The sequence below is a fragment of the Drosophila bipectinata genome, chromosome 2R, assembly GCF_030179905.1.
Source record: "Drosophila bipectinata strain 14024-0381.07 chromosome 2R, DbipHiC1v2, whole genome shotgun sequence".
NCBI classification, from domain to species: Eukaryota; Metazoa; Arthropoda; class Insecta; order Diptera; family Drosophilidae; genus Drosophila; species Drosophila bipectinata.
In genome coordinates, this window is record NC_091737.1 from 20991899 (window position 1) to 21019753 (window position 27855).

The 27855-nt window shown below is 43.7% G+C and overlaps 3 protein-coding genes and 1 non-coding gene across 6 annotated transcripts; 1 reads left to right on the top strand and 3 right to left on the bottom strand.

Moving 5' to 3' along the window:
- Nucleotides 1–45: 45 nt before the first annotated feature.
- atos (atos homolog atossa) lies at nt 46–17732 on the bottom strand. Its single transcript, XM_017237036.3, has 8 exons — nt 16860–17732; nt 8558–8598; nt 4514–5669; nt 4322–4458; nt 2914–4264; nt 2007–2861; nt 1649–1950; nt 46–1585 (listed from the first exon to the last, which is right to left on the bottom strand). The coding sequence occupies exons 3-8, from the start codon at nt 5555–5557 to the stop codon at nt 1390–1392; spliced, it is 3885 nt and encodes a 1294-aa protein (XP_017092525.2). The 5' UTR covers nt 5558–5669; nt 8558–8598; nt 16860–17732; the 3' UTR covers nt 46–1389.
- Nucleotides 17733–18639: 907 nt separating this feature from the next.
- On the bottom strand, nt 18640–26984 carry LOC108122506 (F-box/LRR-repeat protein 20). 3 transcript variants are annotated; one of them, XM_017237136.3, is made up of 9 exons: nt 26348–26984; nt 21448–21564; nt 21285–21368; nt 21129–21223; nt 20890–21067; nt 20637–20825; nt 20287–20580; nt 20018–20230; nt 18640–19959 (listed from the first exon to the last, which is right to left on the bottom strand). In XM_017237136.3, exons 1-9 carry the CDS (start codon nt 26390–26392, stop codon nt 19852–19854), a joined length of 1323 nt encoding a protein of 440 aa, XP_017092625.1. In that variant the 5' UTR covers nt 26393–26984; the 3' UTR covers nt 18640–19851. The 3 variants fall into 3 exon arrangements, with proteins under 3 accessions (XP_017092625.1, XP_017092624.2, XP_017092623.2); XM_017237135.3 differs by lacking the exon at nt 26348–26984 and adding an exon at nt 24642–24860; XM_017237134.3 differs by lacking the exon at nt 26348–26984 and adding an exon at nt 21931–22734.
- Nucleotides 26985–27085: 101 nt separating this feature from the next.
- On the top strand, nt 27086–27571 carry LOC108122507 (small integral membrane protein 12-A). Its single transcript, XM_017237137.3, has 2 exons — nt 27086–27313; nt 27382–27571. The coding sequence occupies exons 1-2, from the start codon at nt 27184–27186 to the stop codon at nt 27519–27521; spliced, it is 270 nt and encodes an 89-aa protein (XP_017092626.2). The 5' UTR covers nt 27086–27183; the 3' UTR covers nt 27522–27571.
- Nucleotides 27572–27607: 36 nt separating this feature from the next.
- Nucleotides 27608–27680, bottom strand: TRNAR-UCU (transfer RNA arginine (anticodon UCU)). The gene has a single exon. It is a non-coding gene; the product is annotated as a tRNA-Arg (tRNA).
- Nucleotides 27681–27855: the final 175 nt, after the last annotated feature.

Genomic DNA, 27855 nt, shown 5'->3' on the forward strand with positions numbered 1-27855 from the left:
TTTTTTGAATTATTTCCCTCCATGATAAATAAAAAAAACACAAAATATATTTATTGAATTGTGTATATTGGTGTTATTGTTAGACATATATGTAGTTGCTATTGACAGCGCACATTAAGCTCTCTACTTAAAACAAATTGAACGAAGTAAATTTTATGATTCCCAATATCGATGGCGTCAATTGGCTTTATTGTTTCGCTTTTTTTTTTTTGTTTTTTTCTATTTTTTATATACTCTTTTTGTTTTTACTGTAATCTTTTTACATACCACCTAGATTGAAAATTTGTTAATAGCAGGAGTACGTTTATAAAGTAGTTATAGTCAGGTATCAATTGAAAAGAAACTAATTTTTAGTGAGAAGAAAATAACCCAAAAACGTTATAAACATGGTTATACAAAAAAATGTAATTGTCAATTGTATTTAACTAAAAAAAAACTCTATTAAAATAGACCCCCCCGTATATATGCAGCTCATATCGTATCACAGGCACGCTTAATAGACACTCTCAAAACGGAATCGCCAACTCAAAAAAACCCAAAAAAAAAAAAAAATAATGTTGACTCGAATTTAAACTTTCACTCAACCCAATAGGTTTCACAAATTCTTTTCTGCGACTAAAACACGCTACCACTAACAACAACGATCGATATGAGCGCATCCAACTTGTATCATTCCCCACCCACGTATCTACTTTTGCCCCACAAAATTGCATTTAAAATTGTTGACGCTACACGACGACGATTATACATTACGGTACATAAATATAATATATATTATTATATATATATATATATATATATATATATTGTATGTGATATCTGTATGCATTCCTATTTAAGGTATGTAGTACTCCCTTGCGTTAACACTCCTCACACTTGCCATAGCTTACTCATAGTAGTATTGCTAACTTTGCCTTCATCTTCTTCTGATGCTTTCTTTTAAAAGTGGACCCCCAAAGATACAGATAGTTTCGTTTGCTGTTGCTGTTGCTGTTGCAAAGGATATACAATTAGATTTGATTCTCGCGTCTGACCGACTGCCGTCTGACTAATTCGATTGCTTTCGTATTCATAACTGGATCATCAACATTTTTACATTGCAATGTTTCAAAACTAAACGAATGGAAACCTCCTGCAAGGCGCAATTTCACAAAAAAATAAATCCGACCAAGAAATTAAGCTTAGGGATAGATTAAACAATAAGCTAGTAAAGCAGTTGGAGTCTCTTTCGCCTCCTGCCCTCCTCCTATGCTCCGCCTACAACTGGTATCTGGGCCACTGCCAGAGATCCTGCTGCTCCCGCCACTGCACTTGCTGCCACTTCTCCTGCAGCTGCTGGCACAGGCGACGGAGTAGCTCGAAGGTGCCGCCCAGGGCTTGCAGTAGCTACTAAATTCTGCTGGCGCTCTCCTGCCGGGCACTGTAGCGCGGCTCGCCAGGCATCAGGGTGTCGGTGACCAGTTCATTGGGCGCCTCCAGCACACCCTTGGCATGGGCGGCCGCAGTGTCGCAGTCGGTGCGCCGTGAGATCAGCAGACGGATGTCGGTGTGCAAGGACAGCCGTCCAGAGCGCGATGTCTGGAACCTGCCAAAACAAGGGATTAGTTACAGGATCCTTCGTTAAAAATGAATCTTGTAGAATCCATACCTTAGGTGAATGGAGTAGCGCAGTCGCTTCATTTGCTCGGAAGAGATGAAGTGCCCCAGTTTGCTGGTGGTGCTGTGGGCGGTTGGACTTCGCGGCACTTGCGGACCAGAATCCTGCTCCTGGCCCACCTCCTCGGCCAGTATCCGCTGCCGGATGAAGGTGCGGTGTAGCGGCGGCATGTCCCGCATATCATAGGGTATCACAAACATCCGCACCACCGTTCCCATAGGATTCAGCAGCGTGGCCTGCACCGTTCCAGTCCTCGGCACCGAGTATCCCTTCCGCGGCAGACGAATCTCGCACTGATAGTTAAATAGTTAGTTCTGATTCCATCTCATGAGAGAAACCACAAACTCACCAGGTAGGGAGTGCTTAGCGTCTCGCCGTGCAGCTCATAGAAGTAGGAGACAGCTGGGATCGTCAGCTGGGTGGGACAGAATCCTCCAGAGGCGCCCAGCTGCAGCTTGAAGCCCATCACCTCGATTTTGGGCATAAGGCGGCGCTGAAGCAGCGACTCCTCGAGATTTCCCAGAAGCGGACGCCCTCCAAAGTGGGCAGCCAAGCGGGCGCGACTCTTCAAGGGCGACCCACCCGCCGGACTGCACATACCCGACTCCAGATCCTCGTCGGACAGTTGCTCGTCGGAGCCCAGGGAGCTCCGGTCGCTGCGATCGCTTAGGTGGCGGGACCGCCGCTTGTGGGCAGCCAGCGCCTGTTTGGCGAATCTGGGCGAGACCGAGAGCGATGCCGAGTTCGGCAAAGTGGGCGCCGAGAAGGACTTCTGCACTGGCGGTGTGGCACCCACATCCGGGGCCAGCAGCTGAGAGTGGGCATGACTCAGGGAAGCTGGATCAAAGCTGAAGGCAGGCGCCCCGATGGCAATGGGCGCCGAGCTGCAGAAGATGGTAGTGAGGTTGACCTTGGGCAGGGCCTTCCGCATCAGAGGCGATATGCTCTGGGGCGGCGTCTCGCTGTCCGCCAGCCCGTTTCCACAGTTCAGCCTCAGCTGGCTGGGTTTGGGCGATGATCTGCCCAGAGACTGCTGCTGCAGGGGCACCATGGCATCGGGCTGGGGCTTGGCTGGCACATGGCTCAGCGGCGTTTTGAACTGCACCACTATGTGGTCATCGATTCCCGGTGGTGGTGTTGTGCAGCGCTCGGAGGGATTCAGCGAGCAGCGCTCTATGTTGGGCGTCAGCTTGGTGGAGGCGTTCTGTGGATGATTCTTGTAAGATGATGGTGGGAAATAATGGGCCTGAGCTTACCTGAGCATCTGATGCCTGTTGCGCCTCCTGCTCCATGCTCCCGTAGCCATTACTCCTTCGGCTTTCATTGGTGGGTGACTGCTCCTTCGCTCCGCTGCCGTTGCTTCCATTCGAGAAGTTGTGTTGGGTCTTCTGGCGCTTGCACACCTGACACCCGCTACTGGCAGGCGTGATCTTCGCCAGGTTGTTGTTCTGGCCCCCGTTGAGATCTGAATTGCGGCAGGCCACCTCCGGATGCTGGGGCTTCCGGCTGCGGTTCTTTGGCGTGCGCTGGATGGCCTGCAGCAGCAGCTCGGCCTTGTTGCGAGGCGTGCCCACGATGAGATCACCGCTGCTGAGACTGCAGCTGGATGTTTCCTCCATTTCGGAGGCCGTCGTATCCCCGTCATCCAGCTCCTCCAGCTTGCCGGCTGATGGCTTCTCCTTGGTGGCCGTGCCGTTGTCAGCGCCACATCCCACTCCTCCTGTGCAGCTGAGGCAGAGCAGGGTCTTCTCGCTCCCGCACTGCTGGCAGCTGCTGAGGGACGTTTGGGTGCCCGTGGAGATCATGGCGATGCGCCGCGGCTGTTGCAGAGTCAAGGCCAGGGATTGCGGCTCCGACTGTGTCAACGACTGCGACTCCTCGCCCTCCTCCATGGGCTCCTCTGCGTGGTGTGGCCTGTCTGGGGAGGATTTCCTCTCCCGCTTCTTGTCCCGGCGCTGCATTCTCTTGCGGTATTTCTGCAGCTGCCTCTCCCGGTGGCTCAGGCTCGAATCCCCATCCAGTTCGTCCAGGCCCATTCCCGTTTTTCCGTTATCACAGTGGGATCCGCTGGCCGACGTCGTGGGGGTGGCGGCACAAATCCTCGCTCCCAGGCCAGTGGGCGTGGCCGCATGTAGCCCCCCGCCTCCAGTCGGTGTGCTGGCCGGATCTGCTGCCAAGAGCTTGTGTCTGGGGGCAGGACTCGGGACGAGGGGCTCCACGTGAGGCAGGCCACCATTGATCCTCGGCAAGCTCCTAACGCACACCGAGATACTGTAGTTCTCCGAGACATTCACGTTGGGAAAGTTGTGCACATTGGCCTTGGCGCTGAAGCCATCCTCCTGGAACTGGCCACCGGTGGTCGTGTGCTGCTTGATCCTGTAGAAAATGTTGAGACGAGGTCTCCTCGGCCCGCCCCCGCTGGATGTGTAACTGGTGGCCAGATCGCCGGCATTGTTGGCGCAGTTGGAGAAGATCACCCGCCCGCTGTCGTACACCGAGGGATCGCACTTGCGGAGCAGGTCGCACCAGGCCACGATCTGGGAGAAGTACAACTGACTTCGGATGGCACTGCACAGTGAGGGTAGGGTCATCGTGGGCGGAGGAACTCTGTAAGATTACCAGTATTAGAATATTTCAGGATAATGGAGAGTTCAAGTAACCCACTTTTCCTTGCCGCTGATGATCCACTGCTCCAATAGCAGCTTGTGGCTGACTGGACCCAGGTACACCTCGATGCAAACGGGTTCGCGCCTGGCCAGGATTGCCTCCATCTTCATACAATAGGCTCGCCAACGATTGCACTGCGGATGTAAAGGATTCAGGATATAAATCTTCAAGAATGGAGGATGAACTTACGGTCATATTAACGTAGGACATATCACAGATGTGCTCCTCAAGCTCCGACGGCGTCTCGCCCTTGGCCAGACCCATCTTCCTGAGGAACTGATCACAATGCGGCCCGTGTTTGGGCCTCGATGCGGAGCCAGTGGCTCCGTTGCTGGCAGTGGCCGTTGTTGTGGTGCTGGTGGTGGTGGCTACAGCTCCCGCTGCTCCGACTACGGCCCCACTCGGCGATCCCCCCGATCCCGACCACACGAAGGACAGATTTAGGGGGCGTGTTTCAACCGGAGGCGGTGGCAAGGCGGGTCCGCCCCTCAAACACGTGGTGGCCAGCGATTGTAGGGAGAGCAGAATGTTATCCGACGAATTGGAGCCCGGGGAACTGGCGGCACTGGAGTTGTTGGTGCCTCCGGTGCCGCCACCACCACCACCACCTCCCATTCCCCCCGCTCTGTTGAGCATCACTCTCCTCACGATCTCGTAGTCACCGTGATCCTTGTTGAGATCATTGATGGCCAGGGCCACCAGTTCGGGCTCGGCACTCATCGCCTGGGCAGCAGGTGAGATTTGTCGCAGCTGGCACAGTTTCTGCGTCCAGCGTTGGTGGGTCAACGAGGTGCTGCTGCTGCTAGACGCTCCTCCGGCTGAGCCGCTGCCGGCTCGGCTGTCCGATCCTCCCATGGAACCATAGGGATTCGTCGTTATGTTAATGGCAGCTCGCGAAGTGGAGGGACGTGGCGAGAGGCGGCCAGCAAGGTTATTCCCGCCGGATCCTCCTCCAGAACCGGACGATGCCACCACCACGTGCTGCTGCTGATACTCGTCATCGGAGATGGGTCGTCCCTCAAGGATTAGCGAGGCCAGGCCCAGCACTATGGAGCTTAAATTGTTCTGAGCCCCGGCTGACTGGATGCCACTCGAACTAGTGCCCACACCAGCCACTCCTCCCACTCCCACTCCCAGTCCCAGACCCGCCGCACCCCCCGTCGCTGTGGCAGCAGCTCCATTCTGACCCAAGCCCGCTGGTGGCGGCGAGTTGGTGATGCTGGTGGGTATCATCTCTCGTTCGGTTGTTTTGGAAACGGTCCACTAGATCTGCTCTGGAGCTTCCTCCGATGCCTCTGGCTTAGCTTCTGACGCTGCTGCAGCTGCTTCCTCTACCAGAAGTGTACTGCAACGAGAGAATGGCAGAAAAAAAATGAGAAATCTTGAAAAAGTAGGTGAAGGTTTTCCCCGTTTTGGAAAATCCATAATTTATGGCCAGCAACAGATGGAGTGGCAGCCTCTGCTGGCGCTTAGATGGAGCTTTGGCACCCTCAACTTGAATCGAGACCCCAAGGTCCTCCTGCCTAGGTACTGGGTTTAGGTGGTATATAACTGACATGGTTTACTTTTCGTTCATCCTTCCGATGCGGAAGCAACGCGTTCTGAAGACCAGCCTGGCCTGTAGAATTCTTGGCCAATTGCTGTTAACTGCGACACACTGACACGGCCTCGATTTGGCCTGAAAACGTCATGCACATATGTATTTATTTACATCATACATACATACATATGTACATACACATACCCTAATGAGCGATGGAAAAAAAAAACAAGAGTTGGAAACCAGGTCGTTACTTAACCGGAGACCCAGTTACGAGCAACATGTCAGCCGTTTGGCAATGCACGCTGCACCTCAGCCAGCCTCCTCTCTGCCTAGGCCAGCCCCACCCACCCCCTCGAAAACAACATGTTGCTAACGGTGTGACGTCATTGAGTGAAGCTTTGAAAGGCTTTGAAGGTCGTTTTGTTGCAACGCTCAAAAATACTCTAATAGTTGGGGTGCTTTAGGACTGGCATTGAGGTGAAAATTAAGGATGATTATTAGTTACTACCAATTGTTATTTAATCTTAATAGGACTAATTAATCAATAATATTTTTAAAAATAATAAGTTAATAATAATAATATTAAAGCTCCTAAGAATTCATTAATTTCATCATCCAAAGAAACTCCTCTTATTTTTCATCATTCTATTCTCTTATGTTGTTGCCATTATTCTCGATTCTTGCTTCTTGCTTCTTAATTCTTACTTTTTTTTTTGTCTAAAATAGCGCTTAGCAACAGCAGCTTTTTGAGTCGAAAACCAAAACCAAATTAAGTCCCCACCCCACACACCATTGCATGCACGTGCACATGCATGGGATCGAATGTATGTACACAGAAAACAGCTGTTGCAGCATTGTAGAGCTAGCAACATGTTGCTAAAGAGAGCACCAGAGAGCGTGTGACTACAAGAGAGCCATAAAAACATGTAAACATGTTTGTCTTTACTTTTGCTTTTGTTTTTGCGTTTCTTCTTGACCTGCATACACAATATATAACTAGCGCGCGAGACAGACACAAGTATATAACCCCCAAAACGAGAGAGAGCGAGAGATTTAAAGAGGGGGGCGTGAGAGACTTTTTATTTTGGGCTCTCTGTGTATTTTTGCACATTACTGTCGCTGTGGATGAGTGTGTATGTGTTTGTGTTAGAAAACATCTGATTTTTGTATTGCTTTTGCCATCAGTGTTTAGTTTTGTTTATGGCACATCTATATAAAATATATATATATGTGTACATACATACATAATAATACTCTTGGCCCACAATAGGCGAAACTAACAGACACACACACATTAACGGAAAACCCGTATGAAAATGGGGACAAGCGAACGGAACGTTGAAGTTTAATAATATTCGATTACATTATGGCCCTCCCTGACTGATTTTTATTTTTTTTATTTTTTTCGGAAAAACTTTCCTTCATCTGCATTTGCTGGCAACTGATCTGAGCCAATTACCATAGTCTTCCACTTGCTTTTTAGTGCTTTTTAAGGCCAAATTGGTAGTTGGCAGCCACGAACTGGCAAAAACTGCAATTAAGTTGATTCGGAAAACTTTGTCATAGCCTGCAGCGGCTCTTCCCCCCCTCTTCCTCCTCCTTGATTGGCACACTTTGGCGCTTTTCTTGGCAAGCCGATTGAACAGGTTGGGACGCAGGGAGGGGCTGTGGTGGGGGGTGCATTGTTGAACTAATTTCATTTAGCTCGGCCACCGTCCTTGGCATGCTTTTTGATTTTGCAATGCACTGCACTCTGTGTGCAGTTGTATTGGTTTGTATCTGAGAGATACGATCCGTGTGTGCTTGAATTATTTATTTTATTATTTTTATTTCATATTTCATTTGCGAGTGCCCAGCGGAAATTCAAATCGAATTCAAAAGGCGCGCCAAGCGGTGAAAGGCATGCCACGAAACCTGCCGCCAGGCGGCGCTCTGTGGCGGAAAACCCGTTCGAGGGGGGGGGCAGATAAGAAAAACAACAGCAAACGGAGGAGAGTGGAAAATGGTTATGTTGCAACTTTGAAAAACAAGTTCCGTTAGTGGCTTTCCTTTGTTTTGGGTTTCCTTTTCCTTCTGTCCCCCCCTTTTGGAGGGTTATGAAATCCAAAAATAATTTAACACGTGAGTGCAGTTCGAAAGTCCGACTTGTCTTTGTTTGTTTGGTTTTTTTTTTTACTGGTTTACTTTAGTCATCCGACGAATGCGTCATAATTGAAGTATAATTACCCTGGAAGATGTGTCATTTTTACGGAAATGTAAAGGCGATTTGTAATAATAGAAATTTTTATTAAAAAAAACATATATTTTTTAAGAAATAGGTGAGAAAATAGCTTTGTTGATTGACCTAGCTATTGGAATCACAAAAAATCCATTATGATTGTGTGTGTGTGTGCTTTTTCACGTGAGTGTGGTGGTGGTGACCCTCCCAATCATAAACCTTCACAGCTGAGCGAGCTTCTCTTTGTTTCCGAGGGGGCCGCACCTTCAGTGGGTTACATCGTATCCCCCTCTTTACCCTCTTCCCTGGCACATTTTCCTCTCTTTGAGAAAATCAGAGAATCTACTATTCGTTGGAATTTATCGGAACATGGCCATCAGATAAGACATATGTACATTAGAAAAAAATCATTATTTAAAAGTTTGGGAAACACTTCAAGGCCGCAAGATATGAGATATCACCCTTCACTTACCTTTTAAAACGCTGTTAAAATTCCATTATTTATTCCGTTTGCTGCAATGGGAAGAGAGAGAGGGGAATACGGTGATTAGAAAAGGAAATTCTTCACAATTAATAGCAATTATTAGCTGCAATTTAGAATTTAGCAAGGTGAAGTTGAGACCTAATTGGTCTGATATATAGAATTTATTGTATGGACTAAGAGGCACCCTGTTTCTCTTACACAACACAAATAAAGTTAAAATGTAAAGCTCTCCCCTGCTCGCTCACTCTCTCTTCTCGCCCTCCACTGTCACCCACATAGGCCCCCAGCTCACATGTGCGCAGTAAATAAAAACAAAAGCAAGGCGAGCAAAAATGCAAAAACAAAAATGCAAAGCAAAAATGTAAACAAACACAGTCCAGTTATGGGGCTCTTTGTCTGCCTCTTCCTCTTTTGCCTGTAGGGGCCACGTGTGCCAGTGTGTGTGTATGTGTGTACGTGGCCGTAACGTGAGCACGTGAGCGCATCTCCCTCGCACTCACGAAGTTGGGACCAGATCTGCTGGAGTGGTGTAAGTGAGAGGGAGACACCTGGAGTGGGGGAAGTCAGAACAGGACTTGATGTGCGTGTGTGTGTGTGTGAGACGATGGCACGTTTTTATTTTTAGCCAAAATATGCCCCGTCTTGCCAATAGCACGCACTTTTGCTCTCTTTTTTTTTTGTTTTTATTTTTCACGCAAAAGAGTGAAAAGCAAATGACCGCAAGAAGTGTTAATGCCTTCTGTTCCGTACCCGAGTCTGCTTCAACTTTGCTGTGACAGAGTACTTTACTTGGCCAACTCCTCCAGTTTTCTGCCTCTCCCCACCACCCCTCTGCCCATTCTTCTCTTCCTCTTCTTCATTTACATTTCCAACTGCGCACGTATAAAATTACACATGACGAGTGTGCAAGAGTGTTGGTAGTGTTAGTGTGCATGTGCGTTACATTTTATTTATTTATTTATTTTTTTTTCTCTTTTTTGAATTGATATAAATTGGTCGTACGTGTTAAGTAAGGAAAAACTTTAATCAAAAGTTCATTTTTTTTAAGAACAGCTGTTGGTTTGTTTTTATTTATTTTTATTTTTGGCTTGTTTTGCTTATCTGCCAAAAAAAACAAAACACTTTCACTTATATAAGAAGAGAAGGGGGGGGTTCACAGATAGCGAAAGTTGCCTCTTGTTCTTAATCTATCTCTTATTCTTGATTTGATCTTTTAACCCATTCTACACGTGGGTGGTTTCAAATGTTGCGCAACTAATTCTTATCGTTACGAGGTGTACTATACTATTTTTTTTTAGTTACATCAAGCACATGGGCTAATGGTAGGCTGCCTCTTCTTCTTCTCCCCCGCACAGCTGATAAAGAATAACAGGTTACAACCAGAAAGAGATAGACAGATAGAGTGGTGGAGAGTTCAAAAGCAAAGCTGATAAATGACACAAATGCCCCCATGCAAAGCAAATGCAATGCCACAATTAGAAAATGTGTGTCAATTATATTAACAAAAAAAAAAAAAAACAAAAAAAAACAACTCGAGTAGTTTTCCTCCTGACTTCACCAATACACACACACACTCATACACACACATCAACCATTTAAGGGAGTGGAGACAGAGAGCCAGAGAAATAGGGGGCGAAAGAAGGTGGCCAAGGGGCAGAGAGCATGATTTGAATTGCCTTTACAGTAATTTATGGAGCTTCAAGTGAGTGTGTGTGTGTGTAAGTGTGTGTTACGCTCAAGGGGGCGTCGCATAGTCTCCCAAAGTGTTTTCACCTACACATGTACTCTAATCCACATACAACAGTAGCACTTGCCATCTAAACTATACTTTATGTAACCCAAAAGCCTAGATATACTCTTTCACTAAGCTTCTTAAAGGTTGGTGTTGAAGCTTTCGAAGCTCTACTGTAGCTGGGGCGATCTTCAATCGTTTCTAGTGTGGGTGGTTGGGGGCAGAGCTTTGGCCAATTGCGCTGTATTTGTGGCATTACGTCACCAACACATGCGCAGCTGTCCAGCTGAGTGGCCAAAAGCCAACGTCACTTAAAGCCATACAATTATTTTTATATTTTAGCACTAACCTTTTTTGTTTTTTCTTTTATTTTTTATTATTTTTGTTGAGCTTCTAATTCAAAATATTTTGCTTTCTAACACCAAACACGAATATTGTTCATTTCTTTTAGGTATTCACTGTGATGGATTTTTGTCGTTTTTGGCTTCTCTGGTGGGGGATTTTAGTGGTTTTTTGGCTTCTAGTCCTCAGATAGGGATAATGGCACTGGCCACCACATATTTTGGAGCGTTCGCTTAGCTGCATTTGAATTCTCAGTCGCTTTTGAAGAGCGCGCGCGTTGTTGGAGACCCAAAAGCAAATCTTATTATTAATATTACTATATATTGCGATGGTATTTATATTGGAGAGGTCTCTCCAACTGATTTCACGGCTGTTCAGTCGCACGAAACGGAATCAGGCAGGTAGGTAGGTAACACAACGATGATTATTGGCGAAACAAACTTGTTTGCTTAGATTCTTTTTTTAGGGTTTATTTTTTTTATTTTTTGGACTGGCTGCACTCCACACACATACACACATGCACACTGCGAAAAAAAACAATTCTGCAGATACTCTTCAACTCGGAACTCGAACTTTTTGGCTCGACAACTCGCAATGAAATGAATTGAAATGCGCGGAGCGAAGTGTTCGCTTCTGCTGACGGCAACTTTCTAAAACAGCTGAGCTGCCAGTCAGCCAGCCAGCCAGTCAGCCTGTATCTGTATCTGTGTATGTGTGTGTATCTATATACACAATATATATATAGTATATAGAGGGGGGAAAACTACGTCGTACATTTGGCTAGTTTTTGTGGTTTTTTTGTTCGTCTTAGCAACATGTTGCTGGGGACATGTTGCTGTTGCGCAGGAGAAGCCAAACGAAAAATGTACACAAAAATCATATGGAAGCCCACACCAATACCAGTGCATAGGCTGGGCAAATAAACAGCAGACACATATGATAAGAGACAAGTAAATAGGTAAAAAATACGAACGAACTATATAGAGTGTGGGGCAAGAGCAATTGTTGTTGCGATAGCGATTCAATAACAAAAGAGGGGCTACACACACACACACACACACAGCGAACGGATACACAGATACGAAATACAGAGCGCAGATACAAATACAAAGATACAGATACAGATATACGGATACAACAAAAAAACAAAATAAATAAAAGACAGAGAACCCGTTTCCATATGTTTGAGATGCCATGTTGTAGAGTGTTATGTACGAAAATAGCTGTTCGGGTATCGGTTCGTATATAGCGAGATATATATACATATAGTATATATACACAAGAATCAGCTTGGGGTACTTGTTGGCAGATTTCTTAAAAGAAGAAGAGGAGGAGCAGCCAAAAGCAAGACCAACAACAACAACGCATGCGCTTTTAATGCAAAATATAAAAGCCCCAAAATAAAAAACAAAAATCAGCGACCCAGACAACATTCTGAATTTATGTTTTCTTGCTGTTTCTTTCAGAGTCTCTCTCTCTTTCTCTCTATTTGTCCCTTGTTTGGCTCTCCTACGATGCGAATCTTATCAGCATTAGCACCCACACTCTATCAGGGGGTGTACTATATACTATATAATCTATTTACTTTGGAGCTTGGTGCTGATATGATTTGTACTTGATATTTAATTTCAAGAGGAATTGTTTCAAGAAAATACTATTACTTTTTAAAAAATAAAGCTTCTCTCAGGCTACAGACAGCAAACAGCAGACGTCTGCAGAACGATCTGAACTCGAGTAACCCAGGTTCTGAAGCCAAAGGATACACGGAATACCCGGCCCGACAACAAAGAACCAGCCATCCAGCCAGCCAGTCAGCCAGCCAGTCAGCCATCCAGACAAAGAAATGCCATCCATGACCAATACGAAAAAATAAAAACCCAAGACCAAGACCCAAGTCTGTGGGATGGCGTCTGAGGAGGACTGGGGGTCTTCTTACCGCTCCTGGCCAAACAGGAAAACAAGAAACTGCTCTTCCGCCGAAAGAGCATTAAAAACTGGATCATTATATTCCCTACTTGGATGAACTTTTCTAATAATAACTTCAAAAATAATGTACCTCGTAAATATCTCCCTAAAGATAACAATTTAGAGACAAATATTTACTGTTGTTACCCTTTTTTTATCTTCAAGTAACAGGTAGGTATTGCCTTTTTTCTTTTTTTTTTGTAATGGAAAGTCACGCTCAGGGGGAAAAAAACCCAAAAATTTCCACCAAAAACATGGATAAGTTTTGGAAGAAGAGATGAGGTCACAAAAGCCCTTGGGCTGGCTGGCAAGTTCGTTCAAGCTTGAAAAGATCCACTGATTGACGTCTGTCTGGCTTTCTTTGGTTAATTTTTAATTAAGATGGAATTCGTATATCTTTGTATCTGTGTGTGGAATAGTTTTTAACTTAATTGTTTGGCTTAATTTTTCCGCTAAACCAGCTTTAAACTCAAATCATATTGAGTGAGTATTAAGGGCTAGACTCTCTCTCTCTCTCCCCCCTTTGCCTGTTTTTATGTGCGCAGTTGTTTTCAACACTCATACAAACACGCACAGACATGTACATGAAACTGCTTCTCTTAATTGCGTCGATCAGCTGTTTTGATAATAAAACGGTTAAAAACCTTATGAAAGCAAAAAAAGGAAAACAAAACTAGCAGACTGAATACTTTGTAGACTATCACGACTTGTTATTATTATTATAGAACACTCTATAGCAGACTATTGTGAAATCAAACAGAAAACAGTTGTTTAATAAAGTTTGAAGTATTTTTTTTTTTTTTTATGAAACCTTCTGCTATATAGCGGTGGAAACCTTGGATTGATTGGCAAGCAAATATACTCAAGGCAGACGAACTCTTACACAAGAAGGGAGCGTAGGGCAGCCCGCATGTAACCTGTGTGGATTGTACAGTAAATATTAGCACTAGGGTTACATCTACTGATAAATAGAGGTTGCTGTTATAATAGACTTTTCTAAGAGGTATCTATCGAGAAAAGGTTCTTCAAACATCCATTTCTCTTGTTTACCATATCTAGTCTTTACTGTACAACCCTTGGCATTGTCTATTTCCTCGTTTCTTTCAGCTCTTTGTGTCTGGCCATCATTTCTGTCGGGTTTTTCGTGTTTTCCGGCCCGAAACACAGCTGTTCTTGTAATTTTGGCCCACACGTGACTGTGATTGAGTCGGCAGGTGAGAAGAAAGGAGGTGGTGCCCCGTACCTCCGCAAAGTTTAAGGTTGAGTGCTGAGGCGGCAGCCATTTTGAAGAGCGAATATATAGGGGGTTGAGATTGGGGGGCCGGATGGGTGGTCCCGCTAATATATAGATGGCCGATGACCTGGCACTTTGATAATCTGACACCGATAGCGAGCAGACATTTTGAATAATAACTGAAGTTTTGCTATCAACGAGGGTTAGTTGTACTTAATTGGCACGTCGCGATAAGGATATTCCAACTCTGTTTTATTTAATTTCATCATAATTATTCAAATAAATCACGATCTTTGAATCATATAGAAATATGTAGACGTGCTATGACGCAATCAAATATCTTTAGGGATATAATTTCGAAAATGGAAACTCTTTAACATCTCATTCCATCAATTCCCAAATCATGCGATGACTACATGATGTTTATTTTTGTAAAATCAAAAAAAACAAAAACAAAATCCAAACAAAGCTCTTTGTTGGCGAGTTAGAGAATTTGTTTTTATTTTTTTTTTTTGCCCTCCGATTGAAACGATAGAGTGGCGAAAAGGCAAAAGAAATGCAAATTCCATCAAAGCCATTGCACGAATATCAATCAAAACAACATTTTTGGCATGCCTTCCCCTCCTCACTCCCTCACTCCCCACGACTGCTTTCCTTTTCAACCCCTATGCTGTATCCGGGGGTATATCCAGTTCTAAACAAAAGAATCCAAAAAATCCCCCCGTAGAGGGAAAGAGTGCTGAAGAAAGAGGGAAACTAGAGGGTTGCCAGACAAGAGTCCAGACCACCCCCCCAATCTCTTACCTTCTCTAATTTTTCGCCATCGTTGAACCCATCAGCTGTGCTGAGTTTTTTTGGTGGGTTCATTGGCTTTACATCTCTCTTTTGTTGTTGTTGAGAGCCTCGCAAGTTACGCTCTTTTTGTTGTTAATTTTCTTTTATTTTTTGTTACTTTCTGGCTCTCACACGTTGTTGTCCCAAAGTCATTCAACCCAACAAACAAAATAACGTAAAATAAAACGCAAAAGAAGCCAGCACGGGGGAGAAATTGGGGGAAGAAGGAGCACCGAGCACGGAACAACAAAAACAACAACGGAACGGGAACGGAAAAAGTCAACGGCTGAAGCGTTGGGGTCACTGAGAGTCCATTTGTTTTTCTCTTCCCATCGCTCTCACTCTCACTCATCCCATCCCCACACTTGAGTGCCAAAAATCAGCGATTCTCTTAGATTGAGTTTTTTTTTTTTTTTTTTGAATATTTTATACTAAATGCGTAGTAGGGGAGGTCTGGCTAAGAATTCTCACTTTTAAGATTATATTTTATTCCCTAAATAATTATTAATATAGTTATAAACTTTTTAAAGTGTGTCTTAAAGTGAATAACCCCATTGGGAGTAACCACCAGGATATGTTCATTAAAACTCATTGAAGAAACCAGCTAGCTGGTCATTCTTTTGGTCATTCACTTGTTATCAGGGTGAAAATTTTGATATACGACCCTGAATCGTAATGCAATAACCCCAAGGAAATGGAATCGGAATCTGAGATAGTCGCCCCTAAGAAGGCAGACTCTGATAAGGTCTCTCGGTTTCGTTTCTTTTTTTTTAGGGAGTGGGTTATCTCAGGCCCCCGCATAACCGCATGCCATAAAAACCATATTGAAAGTAGTTACAAAACCGACAAAAACAAAAACAAACTTCAAATTTAGGTTTCGGTGACTTCGAGATAAGCCTGTGTGGTTTATTTTCTTTTCTTATCGGCCAAAGTACAAGCAAATCATATCGGGGTGCTGGTATAGAGTGACTACTTTACTTATGGCTTCAATAACAGCCTGAAAAAATAATAAAAAAAAAAACCCATAAGTCGTCACGCATTTATGGGGGTTTTGACTTGGTCCTTCGTTGGGAGGGGTTGTGTGAGGGTTTGAGGGGGTGATGCATTGTGGATAATTATTCATTGAAACAGGGGAAATAATGTTCTTTTTTAGGGAAATGTTTTTAAAAGGGGTTTTTTATAGAGCTTAAGACAGCTAATTCTATATCCTTTTCTTTGGAAATCTGGGAGGTTCCAATAAGGCTTCATATAATGATAATATCTTGGCCATTTTCAGACCAATCCTTGAGAGAAATGTCTTAAAAGATTTGTAAATTAACTCCCTATTAGTCTACCATCCAAACCTTAATTTTTCTACATTTTTTTTAATGATACCCTTTATACTTCAGAGCCCTCTACACATCTTAGCCAACTTCTAACTGCTTCCTAACCAATTCCAATAAGAAGAAAGTCAAAAAACCATCTAGGTAGTTAGAAAAATGTATATTTTCAGGAAGCAGGCACTCCGCCTATTATTGCCACATCGTTGACCTTTCGGCAGTGTTGTTGGCCAAGACTCTGTTGCATGTACTGCGCATTTGGCAGCAAGCAGCCAGCCAGCAGCTAATTGCTTATGTAAGCAGTCTGCTTGGCCATCATTTAAACAAATCAATGCAAATATTAAATCAATATGGATGAGCTTTGTAGTTGGAGACTGTCAACCGTTTTATTGCCATTCCTTTGTTGTCTGGTCTTCTGCGCAAAAAAGGAAAAAGGAAATAGAATGAGCGGAATTCAAGGATACAGCAAAGTCGATGCTAACAGTTGCTTTGTCCGTGTTCTCTCTCTCTCTCTCTCAGCTGATTGGGAGAATGGGGGCGGTGGGGATGTAAGCAGAGAGACTAACAAATAAAGATTGAAACGAAAGCAACAGAACGTGAATTGAAATCATATTTATGAAGAGACACACACACACACACACATGTACATCTTTTGGGTATATAATGTATCACTTTGTCTGCTTTGTTTACATAATTCCCCCGCATTTCGAGTCTCAAGTGCGGTTTCAAACGCAATATTCTAACAAAAAGCCCGACGTCTGACGAAATATTAAAGCAATTAATGGCAATTTACTGTGTTTTTGGATATATCTTTCGGGCACTGGGTAGAGTAGAGAGAATGCAATAAAAATGGCGACGACTTACCTTTTCTTCTTTCTCGCCGAAGATCGGTGTCCAAAAAAAATAATAATAAACCAAAAGGCACAGGTTTTCACAAGCCCAGTGCAGCACTAATTTGTTGACGCAATTAGATACCTGGATACCTGGACATTGTTGCAGTTTATTTTAGCTGCAAATTATTGATTTCACTTGCTTTCCGCTGCTGCTGTTGCTGTTGCTGCCTCCTACACGAACACAACCACAAACACCAACACACACACACACACGCACTTTCTCAGCTGAGCTGCTGCTGGTACTGCTGCTGCTTTTCCTTCGTGGCTTTTGCGTCTATAGCACACATTGATTTTTATTTTTGTTTGCCTATTCCTGCATTTCTTTTTTGGTATTGCACAGATGTAATATATAATTTATATAACCCAGGGGAAGGCCACTTCTCGTTGCCTTATTCGCTCTTTTCAACTAGTCGCCGATTTTCTTACGATTTCTTCTGGTCATCGGGAGGAAAATGGTTCTTTTTTTGGTTGATATTCGATTTTCGCCAACACCCACGCACCGAACCGCGTTCTCTCGGACTAATCGCTCTCAGCTCTTCATCTATCTTTATCCTTTCTACTTTCTACTTATCGGAATTGATCGTTCTCGGCTGTTGGTTGGCAGCCATTGCAGCGAAAAAACGACTGGAAATGCCAGCACAGGTGCACTGCGGTCCCTCGAGGGCTGGGAAATGCGGAAAAGCCGCGCCTACACTTGCATTGCCATCGCTTTGCGTTTTCGCTGTCGAGATTTGCATAATTTCCACTTTTTATACGCGCACCAAGGGCCTCTGAAATTATTGTTTATTTTTTTTCACCAACAAAAACAACTGTGTGGGGCGAGACTGACCAGACTGACAGTCAGCTGTGGATTTCGCCAGTGTGAACGTATTGCGGCCAGATGAAAATACCAAGGCGGGAAAGACGCAAAAAGTCGTTACTTTTGTAGGATATTTGAATATCTTTAAGTTTTTGAATTTTTAAAGTCTCTATACCATCCCAGCTTCTAAAAAAAACACATTTTGATATTTAAAATATTATTTAGTTAAACGTTTCTCAGTTTAAAATGTCATATATATCTGGGTTTTCTTCAGATTAATTCTTGTTAAAGTTCAAGTGTTTTTTTTTTATCCGATAAAGTTGCATGTTTTCTTTGCAAAACTACACACACGTACGTACATCATGTAAATATAAGTCTGCATTGTAAAGCCTTTACATAGTACATATATTTATATATATATATAGGTGTATATAAGAACTATTTCATTTTGTTTAAATGTAAATTTTATTGAACCAAAAACATTTCATTTTTTTGTTGTGTGTGTTTGTGTGGTACGGAACAAATTTGATGCACTTTAGGGCAAATTTTCTTTTCTTTTTCCGGTTCTTGAACACTAACTCTAATTAATACATATCAGTTGTGATTTAGTTGATTCTTTTCAAACATTTTAAAATATAGCTGAAACACACTACAAGAGACAGAGAAAGATCCGTTTAAAATACGTACTTACAACTCTGATTTAATCGCTTTTTCATTTTCTGGTTTTTCTTTTTTGTAAATATGACTTTCATTGTTTTCTGATGATGTTTTCTAGGAAAATATATGGTAGATATATGTTTGTATGACACCATTTGCTTAGCTTAACTTTAGAGAATAAAATGAATCAGGAAAATATCTCATCTGGTATCGTTTTGCGTTTATTGTGCTTATCTGTGTGGTTTTGTATGTTCTGTGCGGGGTACGGTACGGAAAGGGTTAAGTTAATCATTTCTGTGTGTGTGTTCAAGGGTTAAACGGATTAGTGGCCTGTTATTGTCACGCCAGCGCTTTTTCTTTCGGTCACCCTTTCCCCTCAGCTCACAACTGGAGTTTTGACTCGATCTCTCGAGGATTGTGGTTATATAGAGTACTATATGTGGTTCTGCCAGAGGAGGGGGAAACCTTTCAGTTTTTGGAAATCAAAAGTCCAAGCTATCTTACATCATATATAGTATATAGTAGTATATTCTATTTAGTTGAGGTGGTCCAAGCTGTGAGCTAATTCGAAAGGCTAACTGTCCTGCCCTTAAGCTTTGTACCCGTTTAAGGATTTTCTCCATTTAGACTATAAAGTTATATCTGTATCCGGGAGTGTAAATATAATTTTTTAAATTATTTTTATGGTTTTTTTTTTGATATTTTTTCAAGTAACTGTAGTGTATGAGTTCGTTTGTTCGTTGTGTACTATACATGGCTATACATAGATAACTCTAATTGCTGAACAGACCTAGCTGGGGGAACTAGACTTTATCAAAATTAGTGTCATGTGTGTTGTGTGTGTGTGTGGTGTGTGTGCTATTTTGAACGCTTTGTGGTTCTATCGACATGTTTCGGAATTTTTAACAACTTCCAGGTTTCTTCTTCTTGTTTTGTTCAAGGTTACCATAAAAATTCAAGCCTACTCCAGATGAATTTCAAAATGTAGTTATAATTGCAGATTCTAGGCTAGACACAGAACACTTAGCGGAGCCACCTGAAGCTGCCGATGGGGGGGTATGGATGGGGTGCACGTCTACATACATAAATACATATACAATATATATATATATACAGGGGGCTATATAAGATAGCAATTCTTCGGGCTTGCAGTTAATAACAAAACACAGAGCATGTGGGGGACTAATACGGTTTTCACAAATCAGGGTCTAGTTAAAGTAGCATATTAAATAAAATAATCACAATTTGATGCTGGTTTTCGGTTTTCGAGTTTTTAAAACTCGATCCAAACTAAAACTATGGTTAGGTTTCGTTATAGCCGCTGCTGCTATTCCAGATCTGATGGCTATGTGCTCATCGCCGCGTCAAGCAGCCCCAGCAAGTACATGCAGATCATCGAGATGAGGGTCAAACTGAACACCGTGGCGAACATGACGATGCACACCGGCCAGCATCAGTCCGTGGCGGTTTTGCGCATTATCTTCCTGGCAAAGCCGATGGCCGAATCTCAGAGAATCTCACAGCAGCGGCAGTACCGTGGTCGGTGTCCACTGGTTACCGCCGGCGGGGTTCCTGGCGCGAAATAGGCATGCACCTTGATATTTGGTAGATGGGTCTACCCACAAAAATGTATTAATAAATCGCTATTGAAATGATATCTATCAGCTAGTCACCTTCAGCTTAATTATGGCGGCTCGGCTTATAAGCTGACAGTCGAATAATTCAATGCGCTGCAAGTTGTGGCAAGACACCAGATGCTCCAGCGTTCGGTCTGTGATCAGAGGGCAGTTGTCCAGTTCCAGCACAGATAGAATCTCCGGGGCGCAACTGCCAGTGGTGAGGTGTCGTATCCCATCATCCGTGATTAGTTCACAATGCGAAAGGGTCTAGTTGGAGAGGAGTGTTAGTAAGAAGCTTTATTCACTGGAAGTAATAGTCCTACCAATTTCTCTAGACTGGGACAACCGGTGGCAAGATGAGCCAGTGTGAGGTCTGTTATTTGGCTGCACTCCTCCAGATCCATGCGTTCCAGATACTTGCAGTTGCGGCCCAGCGCCTGGAAACCGATGTCGGTAAAGTTGCGGCAGCCGGATACCTCAAGGGTGTTCAGCAGGTGATTGTGCTGCGAGAGGGCCATTAGCGAGAGATCGGTGAGATCCGCGCACTTGGACACGCATAGCTTTTGTAGCTTGGAACAATTGGCCGCTAGTTGGCGGATCGATGAATCGGTTATGGTCTAATTGGAGTATATACTTGAGACTATTTTTTAATTAAAATTATATAAATTATTACCTCACAGCTGTGGAGATTTAGCACCATTAGATCGGGACAGTATTTGGCCAGGCACATTATGGCATTGTCGTTTATTTGTTTACAACCTTTGCTGCTGAACTTTCGCAGCTTGACGCAGCCGCGAGCCAGCGCCTCTACGCCATTCTCGGAGATGAGATGACACCACGACACATTGATCTCCATGAGGTTCTACACAACAAAAGAAAACTATATATAGTATTTGGAAATATTTAAATAAGTGGATGGAACATACTGGGCAGCCATCGGACAGATACTTTAGACTGTTGTCGGTTATATTGGAGCACGAGTCCAAATTAATGGCCGTTAATTTGGAGCAATACCTGCTGATGGACTGGGTTGATATATCGGTTATCTTCTTGCATTCTGACAGATCCAAGTGTTCGATATTGTGGCAGTGATTCGCTAGAGTTCTATAACAAATACATGGTATTATATAGTTATATTATATTAGGTAAATTGTAGTATATTAACCTCACGGACTGATCTCCCACCGATTGACAACCACGCAGCGACAGTGATTTGAGAAAGCCGCGACATCGCAGCGATATATTCTCAATCACTGGACCCTGTAAGAAGATTCAATTAATGTTGGGGATGCTTTCCATTAAAGTTCCCGTCAAGACTCACCTCGATATCACGTTGAAAGTCGAATAGATTGATTTTCTGCCAGCTGGAACCGTCGAGGGCCAGCACGTTCCAATATTTGCATACCTGCAGCATGAAAAATTCATTAGTTGTCTCGACCCGAAATCCTCGTGCCGCCCATGGAGTGGAGGAGGAGTTCATTTACCTGTGCGCAGCGGCATAGCGAGACCACATCCAGATAGGAGAAGACACGCAGCAGAACCTCCTTTGGCAGTTGCTTGATTAACTCATCGTCCAGTTCGGTGGCGCCTAGGAATGTTTGCTGAAATGGAGGATGGCCATTAAGAGGATGAGTATATATAGGAGGGTATCTTGAATGGTATCTTGAAGGAAATGGGCGAAATGTCCAAACAAAAGCTGACTGACTGAGTCCCCAAAAAAATAAATACCAAATTTAAACTTAATGAAAAGCAATAGATCGAATTGAGTTCCACAACAAAACAAATTAATTGATGGGGGGAATCGAAAAAATATATATTGGAGCGATATTGCGAGAGAGAGAGAGAGCGAGAGGCAGCGAGCGAAGGGGGTTGGGGGGGGAGGGGCGACTATGTACAGAATGCTGGATCAAGATGATGTAACACGACCGCTGAAGTGGGAAATGATTTTTCTTCTTGATTTTTCTTACGGACTGATCCTGCAGTGGCACTTCTGTGCCGGTGGCCACTGTCCTTTGATTATGTTGCTCTTCGGGCGACAGCGAGGAACTAAGCGAGGAGCTGTCGCTGCTGCTTTCCATGGTCTTTGGACTAGGATCTGGTAGTGGCGTGGGTGGCACCACCGGAGCAGCACTACCAAAGGTGGCCGATCGCCAAATGCTGCTGCAAATGCCGCTGATTAGGTTGCCGCTACCGTTATGATTATTGTTGCTGGTTGCTGCTGCGGCTGTTGCATTGAGGTTGTTGCTGTGATGATGCCTGATTTGTAAGCTCGGATTGTGATTGTTGTTGTTGCTGCCGCCAGTAGAGTTGTTGCTGCTGCTGCTATTGTTGTTGGACTCACTACTGACAGCTGTGCTGTGGGTGTTGCTGCTGCTGGCTCCACTGCTGCTGCTGAAGCTGGCACTGCCACTGATGCTGCTGCTACCACTGGGCGGGCAGAGGAGTTCGATGCTGCCGCTAGCGCCGGCGGCGCCACCATTGCTGCTGCTGCTGCCCCCCGACCTCATGCCACCGCCCTCGCCGTTGGCAAACATTCCGCTGAAATGGCAATGGCACCTCTTTCTTTTGTCCCGCTGCTTATCAGTAGCAGTGCTCACAGTGGTAGATGGCCTCTCTTTGGAGTTAATTCAATTAACTCTTTGCACTCACACTCTTTGGCGTTCGGCGTGGCGGCCCTCTCTTCCGAATGGGGGAAGTGAATGCACGATTAAAATATTCACAAATTGCGTCTTCAATACGTTGCTCTCTTGGCCTCTGGCTCTCTTTTGTTTTTTTTTTTTCTGTTTTTATTTTTTGGCCAAAAGTGGTTTCTTATTTTTGTTTTTAATTCTTAAATCGCTTATTGCAGCAGGAACTGGTTGGTGACATCCAAAAATGGTGTTGTTAAGCACGTGGAAAATAGAACAGCGGAATTTATTACGAGACTTTGACAGAAAACAAAAAAAAAAACAATCAAGAGACATAGAGTTTCGCCCAGCAAGGTCACGAGCGTGCTCTAATTGAAATGCGCACCCAACTTTAAGACCAACAACCCACAACCCCCACCCACCGACCAACGACCATCGACCATCGACCAGCCATGTGGCATTCAACTTAAATGAAAAGTCATCAGAGGCAATTTAAAAAAGGCAATCGATCGGACGTGTGACGAATTTGAGCGAAGCGCGAACAAGAAATAAGTGTATATAAATAATAATGACAATAACACGAGATTGAATTGATTACAAAAGCAAGAACAACACCATACACCCTCTATGGGAGGTAGGGTACATTGGAAATATGTCATAAATATTCGACTATTTTCGAGATTTTTAAGTGCCAGTGAAGATTGTAGTGTTTATGGTCTTTTTTTTTCAAAGTTTTAATCACAAGTTGAACATATTTCTTTAAGTACTTTAATTTTGAGCTCTTCAGAGAGCTTTATTACCCCCCTAATTATGGTCATTGAGAAGCGTGCATGCCTTGGAAAAGTGACCACCTTGGAGGATTACCTCCAGTAGAGTATTAAAAAGGTTTACAATATTCCTTTCTTTGTTGCAAGAAGAAACCCTGAATATTAAAATATTAAATTTCCACAATTGTAATGCTTGAATATGTATGATTCGATCGAAGGTCCAATAAATTACACTTTTTAAGGAACTTTAATGCGAAAATTAACACTCAATGTGGCCTGGAATTCAATCAGAGCTCATTCGCCAGCCGACGACAATGGAAGAAAACGAGTCCACCCACTGGTTACATATATGTGGCCGATCCGAGGCGCTATATCTTTCACACGTACTTATGCAAATTCAAGTGCAGCAAATAGTTTCAATTCAATTCGCCTTAAGTGACGGGGAAGCGACAAGTGCAAGGCATTTCGCTTGATGCCACGATGCCTGCGTTTGGCGTGGTTTATTATTTATTATTTGATCATGCAACACATGGCGTATACGTAACGTGCACATAGTTTTGAAAATAAAACAGCTGACACGCGGGGAAAGTGGGTGGAAAAAGGAGGCGGCGCCTATTTGGAAAGGTGGTGTGCGTGTGTCTGTGTGTGAAAGGTAAACAAATTTTAAATTCCCAGTCGGGCATTTACTTTCCACCAAGTGACCTCGAACGAAGGAGGGGGGGGGAGGTGGAAAATATTGTGTACTGGGCCCCACATGACAACAAATCAGAGAGCTGCATTTTATATAAGCCATGGCCGGGTCAGCTGGCCCACAAAGAGTTGAGAGTTGATAGCAACTGATAGACAAGCACTTCTGTATAATACCCATATATATATAAGATATATGTATATGTGTGGGTATGTGTATGTGTATGTAATACGAGCAAGGTCAGTGAAGAAGGGAAACTGGGTCAGCATCCAAATTGGGTTGCACTCAATGGATTTTTATATTTGTTGTTGTTTTTGTTGTTCCTTATAAATATAGACTTCTATATAGAAAACAAAATAAATCATAAAACCTTATCGCTGGCATAACAATGGGATATCTTAAAAAAGGAAAACAGCTGATGACACACGAGAAACGGAAAACAGAAAACGGCAAGTCGGAAAAGCCTCCCCAAAAACAACAGTAAACTGCACACACTGCACACACTGCACACACACACACAAATATTCCTTGCACACTTTCACATTTCTTCCTGTTTTTTTTTTTTTTTTTTGACCAAAAGAACCCAATTGTAATACCATTTGTTTAAATTTTAGGCTGGACTTTGGAGTTTTTGCAGTTAATTGCATTGAGGCCCACGAGCGGGAAACAAAATTGGATTTTCTGTTATTCGATTGAGTTTTTCCCGTTTTTCCTTGGCTGTGAATGCAGCAGGCTGGCACGAACGTGGGGGGGCGAAACGGAGGAGGAGAGCACAGCGCTTTTCGCGAGCCAACATCGGTGACAACAGAGCGCAGAATGAGAACTTGACGCGGACAACCGTTTCTGAACTCTGGCCAAGCTCCGAAAAACAGCTGAAATCGCATGTGGCGCTCTCTCTCCCGTGGCGCTCTGTTTTGGGAAATGCACAACCACAAGGGGGTGGGTAGGGGGTGGACGAGAGACGACAGTGAGAGAGAGAGTGTGCGAAGGGAAGCATAATATCAGCTGCGTGCGAGAGTGAGTGGGGGGGGCGGGGCAATGCACCCACCAGCAGGCAACAAAGGCAAACCACAAAAACAGCGAAATCTCAATGAGAGCGAGAGTCTGTTTTGAGATATGAAAGAGCAAGACAGACAGACAGAGAGAGAGTGCAGACACTGACCAAACAAAAAAAAAACATTTAGAACTTTAGATGCCCTTAGACAACTACTTGAACCTTTAGGCAGGGTCAGCTGGAAACTATACAATTGGCCTTAAAATATTCAAAATAAATTGTTACTTAAAAACTTGGTTTAAAAATAAACTATGAATATCTATTGTTTATCCAACCCATCGAGCACTCTCTCTCTCTGGGGGCTTTGGGGCCTAGATAAGTACTCCAAATACCAAGGCAATCAATAAGCTCCAAAATAATAAACACTTCCCCGTGATTAAAACCTAGGAGAACGCAATTAAAACGAGTCTGTCACTTCCCTTTCTTACCCCACTCTCTGCAGGTTGGCCATTACCCCCCTTACCCCCTTACCTTCAATTAACACACGTCTAACAAATGGATAGCGTTTTGCTTATTTCCAATTCGAAGAATTTCCAATTTCTCACAAGTCCTCAGAGTTCGTCACTGGTCATTATCCAAAGTTGGTCGGGCAAGGGGTGGGTGGTGGGCTTAAGGGGGTTTAAGATTGGGGGTGAGTCGCCGCCAGCAAGTGAGTTTATTGCACTTTTGCCGCAAGACAAGCATACAATTTTCCAAGACCTCGGCAAAAGGCATTAGCCACTTACACTTTTACGAGCTGTGGGGAAGGGAAACTCCTCCCCCACCCCCCCCCTCTCCGTCTCTTAAGACCCAACAAAGGAAACAAACTCCTGTTGGTATTGCTTCCTTTTTCGTCGCCCCCCCTTCGACTTCAAAGGAAGGACAAAGAACTCGCTTTCCCATAAAAACAAACGACCTACAGTTTTAATCAGGGGCTTGGGGCTTGGGGCTTGGTGTCTGACTAACTGTCTAGAAGAGCAAACAAAATAAAATCAACAAATTAAAAGACTAAAGAATGATCCCCAAAGCCAAGAACACAAATTAATTCCAGAAATTCGTTCATTCCCACGCTCTGAGACAACTAGTCTGGGGTTTCTTATTGGGATTATGAAGCTATCTTCCTTTGGCACTGACCTTCCAACTTGACCTTAGCTTTAAATCTTTAAGAACTATTTTATTGAATTATATTTATAAAAAGGTCAAAGATTTGACACTTGTATGACCTTTGGTTTAGAGATTATTTACTTCAAATCTTATTGGACTACTTACTTCAAATCGATGATGATGCCGTCCCGAATTGGTCATTTTTTGCATGGATATATCCGGAACTTGGATGTCTAGAAATGCAGCAGCTCCCCACCGATGTTCTTTGTTGCCCCCCACACGACCGCTCGCTCTCTCTCTTTGTGGGGCTTGTGGTGTAGCTGTGTGGGTGTGCGTGAGCGTGAGCGCGAGTGTGTGTAGGCTACACTGCTACACCAAGCAGGAAATTATGCGTCCTGGTAGTTCTTTGTTCTGATTGCGTTTTAATTGCTGATTGCACTGGATAGTAGCCGGAGAGTGGTAACGGTGTTTGTGGTTTGGCCAGTGTGTTGGTGGCTGGCTACATCACAAGCCAAAAACAAAAAACTGCACCACTGCAGCGCCCCTTATTGGCATTACAACAAGAAACTGCAACAAGCTTCGTAATGCGTAAATCGTTTCTTGTTCTTGCATCTTTTTCGATTCCCGTTTTTGACAATTGGCTGCCCCGCTTGCCGCGCACTTGTTAACCGCTTTTACTTTGATTTTCCTTGCGGCTGTCCGCTAACGTTTATTGTTTTTATGTAATTGCGATTTTCTATGGTGGAAAACTGCGTTTGTTTGTTATCGTACCCAATACCAAATACCCACACAATGGCAACTGTTTTGGCGATGCCAACTTTGATTTTTTTGTTCGAGTCTGGCAGCCCGGCCAACAGCTGTTTTGGTATTTTCTCTATTAAATACCAAAATCAGCTGTTTGTACCAATTTTAGCTGTCCGGCATCTTTCCGGCTGATTCTATAACTTTCCACGCTGTTACCTGTCTTTTATTTTAAACGTATAAATTAAATCTACGGCATAATGTGGCCTATTATTTTAGCTATCCTCCGCCGCAACGCTGTCTACATCACTTTGCCTATCGCCGGCGTGGTCGGTTTCATTGGCTACAACCTGGAGGGCATGTTATCCGACAAATACACTCCCTACAGCCGTACGTTTTGGATGATTTAAAAATGAATTACTGGTGAAATTTAAATATCCTCTATCTCTTATTGACAGCATCTATTCAAGAACTGCGGGCCAAACGTTTGTCAGAAGAGAGCTTGTCCACCAATGCCGCCGATGTGGAAAAACTCCGCCTGAGCAGTCCTGTCCTGGAGCGCAATCTTTCCCCATCGCTTCAGCCCAAGTCTTCATAATTCTTCAACGTTAAATGTGATAACCTAAATTTAATAAAATAGTTGTTAAAAAAAAAAATAAAAAATAAATTTGCAACTTTTGTTGTCATCCCTTGCGGGGATCGAACCCGCGACCTTTGGATTAGAAGTCCAACGCGCTATCCTCTGCGCCAAAGGGACAGGTGGTGGACGCTTTGCCAATGACTCATACAAGCTAAGTGGACTTTTTTCCGCTGGAAACACAATAAAAAGCTTTTAAGCATCTTTAATTTGCTCAAAAAACATTAAATAAACCATTTATGGGATATTTATTTACTTAGAACACTTTTTGTTCTAACTCTAGAACGTTTGGTGG

Excerpts from the sequence above, each read along its gene's own strand:
- atos (XM_017237036.3), bottom strand. The coding sequence starts at position 5,557 with ATGATACCCACCAGCATCACCAACTCGCCGCCACCAGCGGGCTTGGGT. Across the intron at positions 4,459-4,513 it reads TGTCCTACGTTAATATGACC|TGCAATCGTTGGCGAGCCTA; the intron begins GTAAGTTCATCC and ends TTACATCCGCAG. Across the intron at positions 1,951-2,006 it reads CGCTAAGCACTCCCTACCTG|TGCGAGATTCGTCTGCCGCG; the intron begins GTGAGTTTGTGG and ends TTTAACTATCAG.
- LOC108122506 (XM_017237134.3), bottom strand. The coding sequence starts at position 22,497 with ATGTTTGCCAACGGCGAGGGCGGTGGCATGAGGTCGGGGGGCAGCAGC. Across the intron at positions 21,224-21,284 it reads ACTTTCAACGTGATATCGAG|GGTCCAGTGATTGAGAATAT; the intron begins GTGAGTCTTGAC and ends ATCTTCTTACAG. Across the intron at positions 20,231-20,286 it reads GTCCCAGTCTAGAGAAATTG|ACCCTTTCGCATTGTGAACT; the intron begins GTAGGACTATTA and ends CTCTCCAACTAG.
- LOC108122507 (XM_017237137.3), top strand. The coding sequence starts at position 27,184 with ATGTGGCCTATTATTTTAGCTATCCTCCGCCGCAACGCTGTCTACATC. Across the intron at positions 27,314-27,381 it reads CAAATACACTCCCTACAGCC|CATCTATTCAAGAACTGCGG; the intron begins GTACGTTTTGGA and ends TCTTATTGACAG.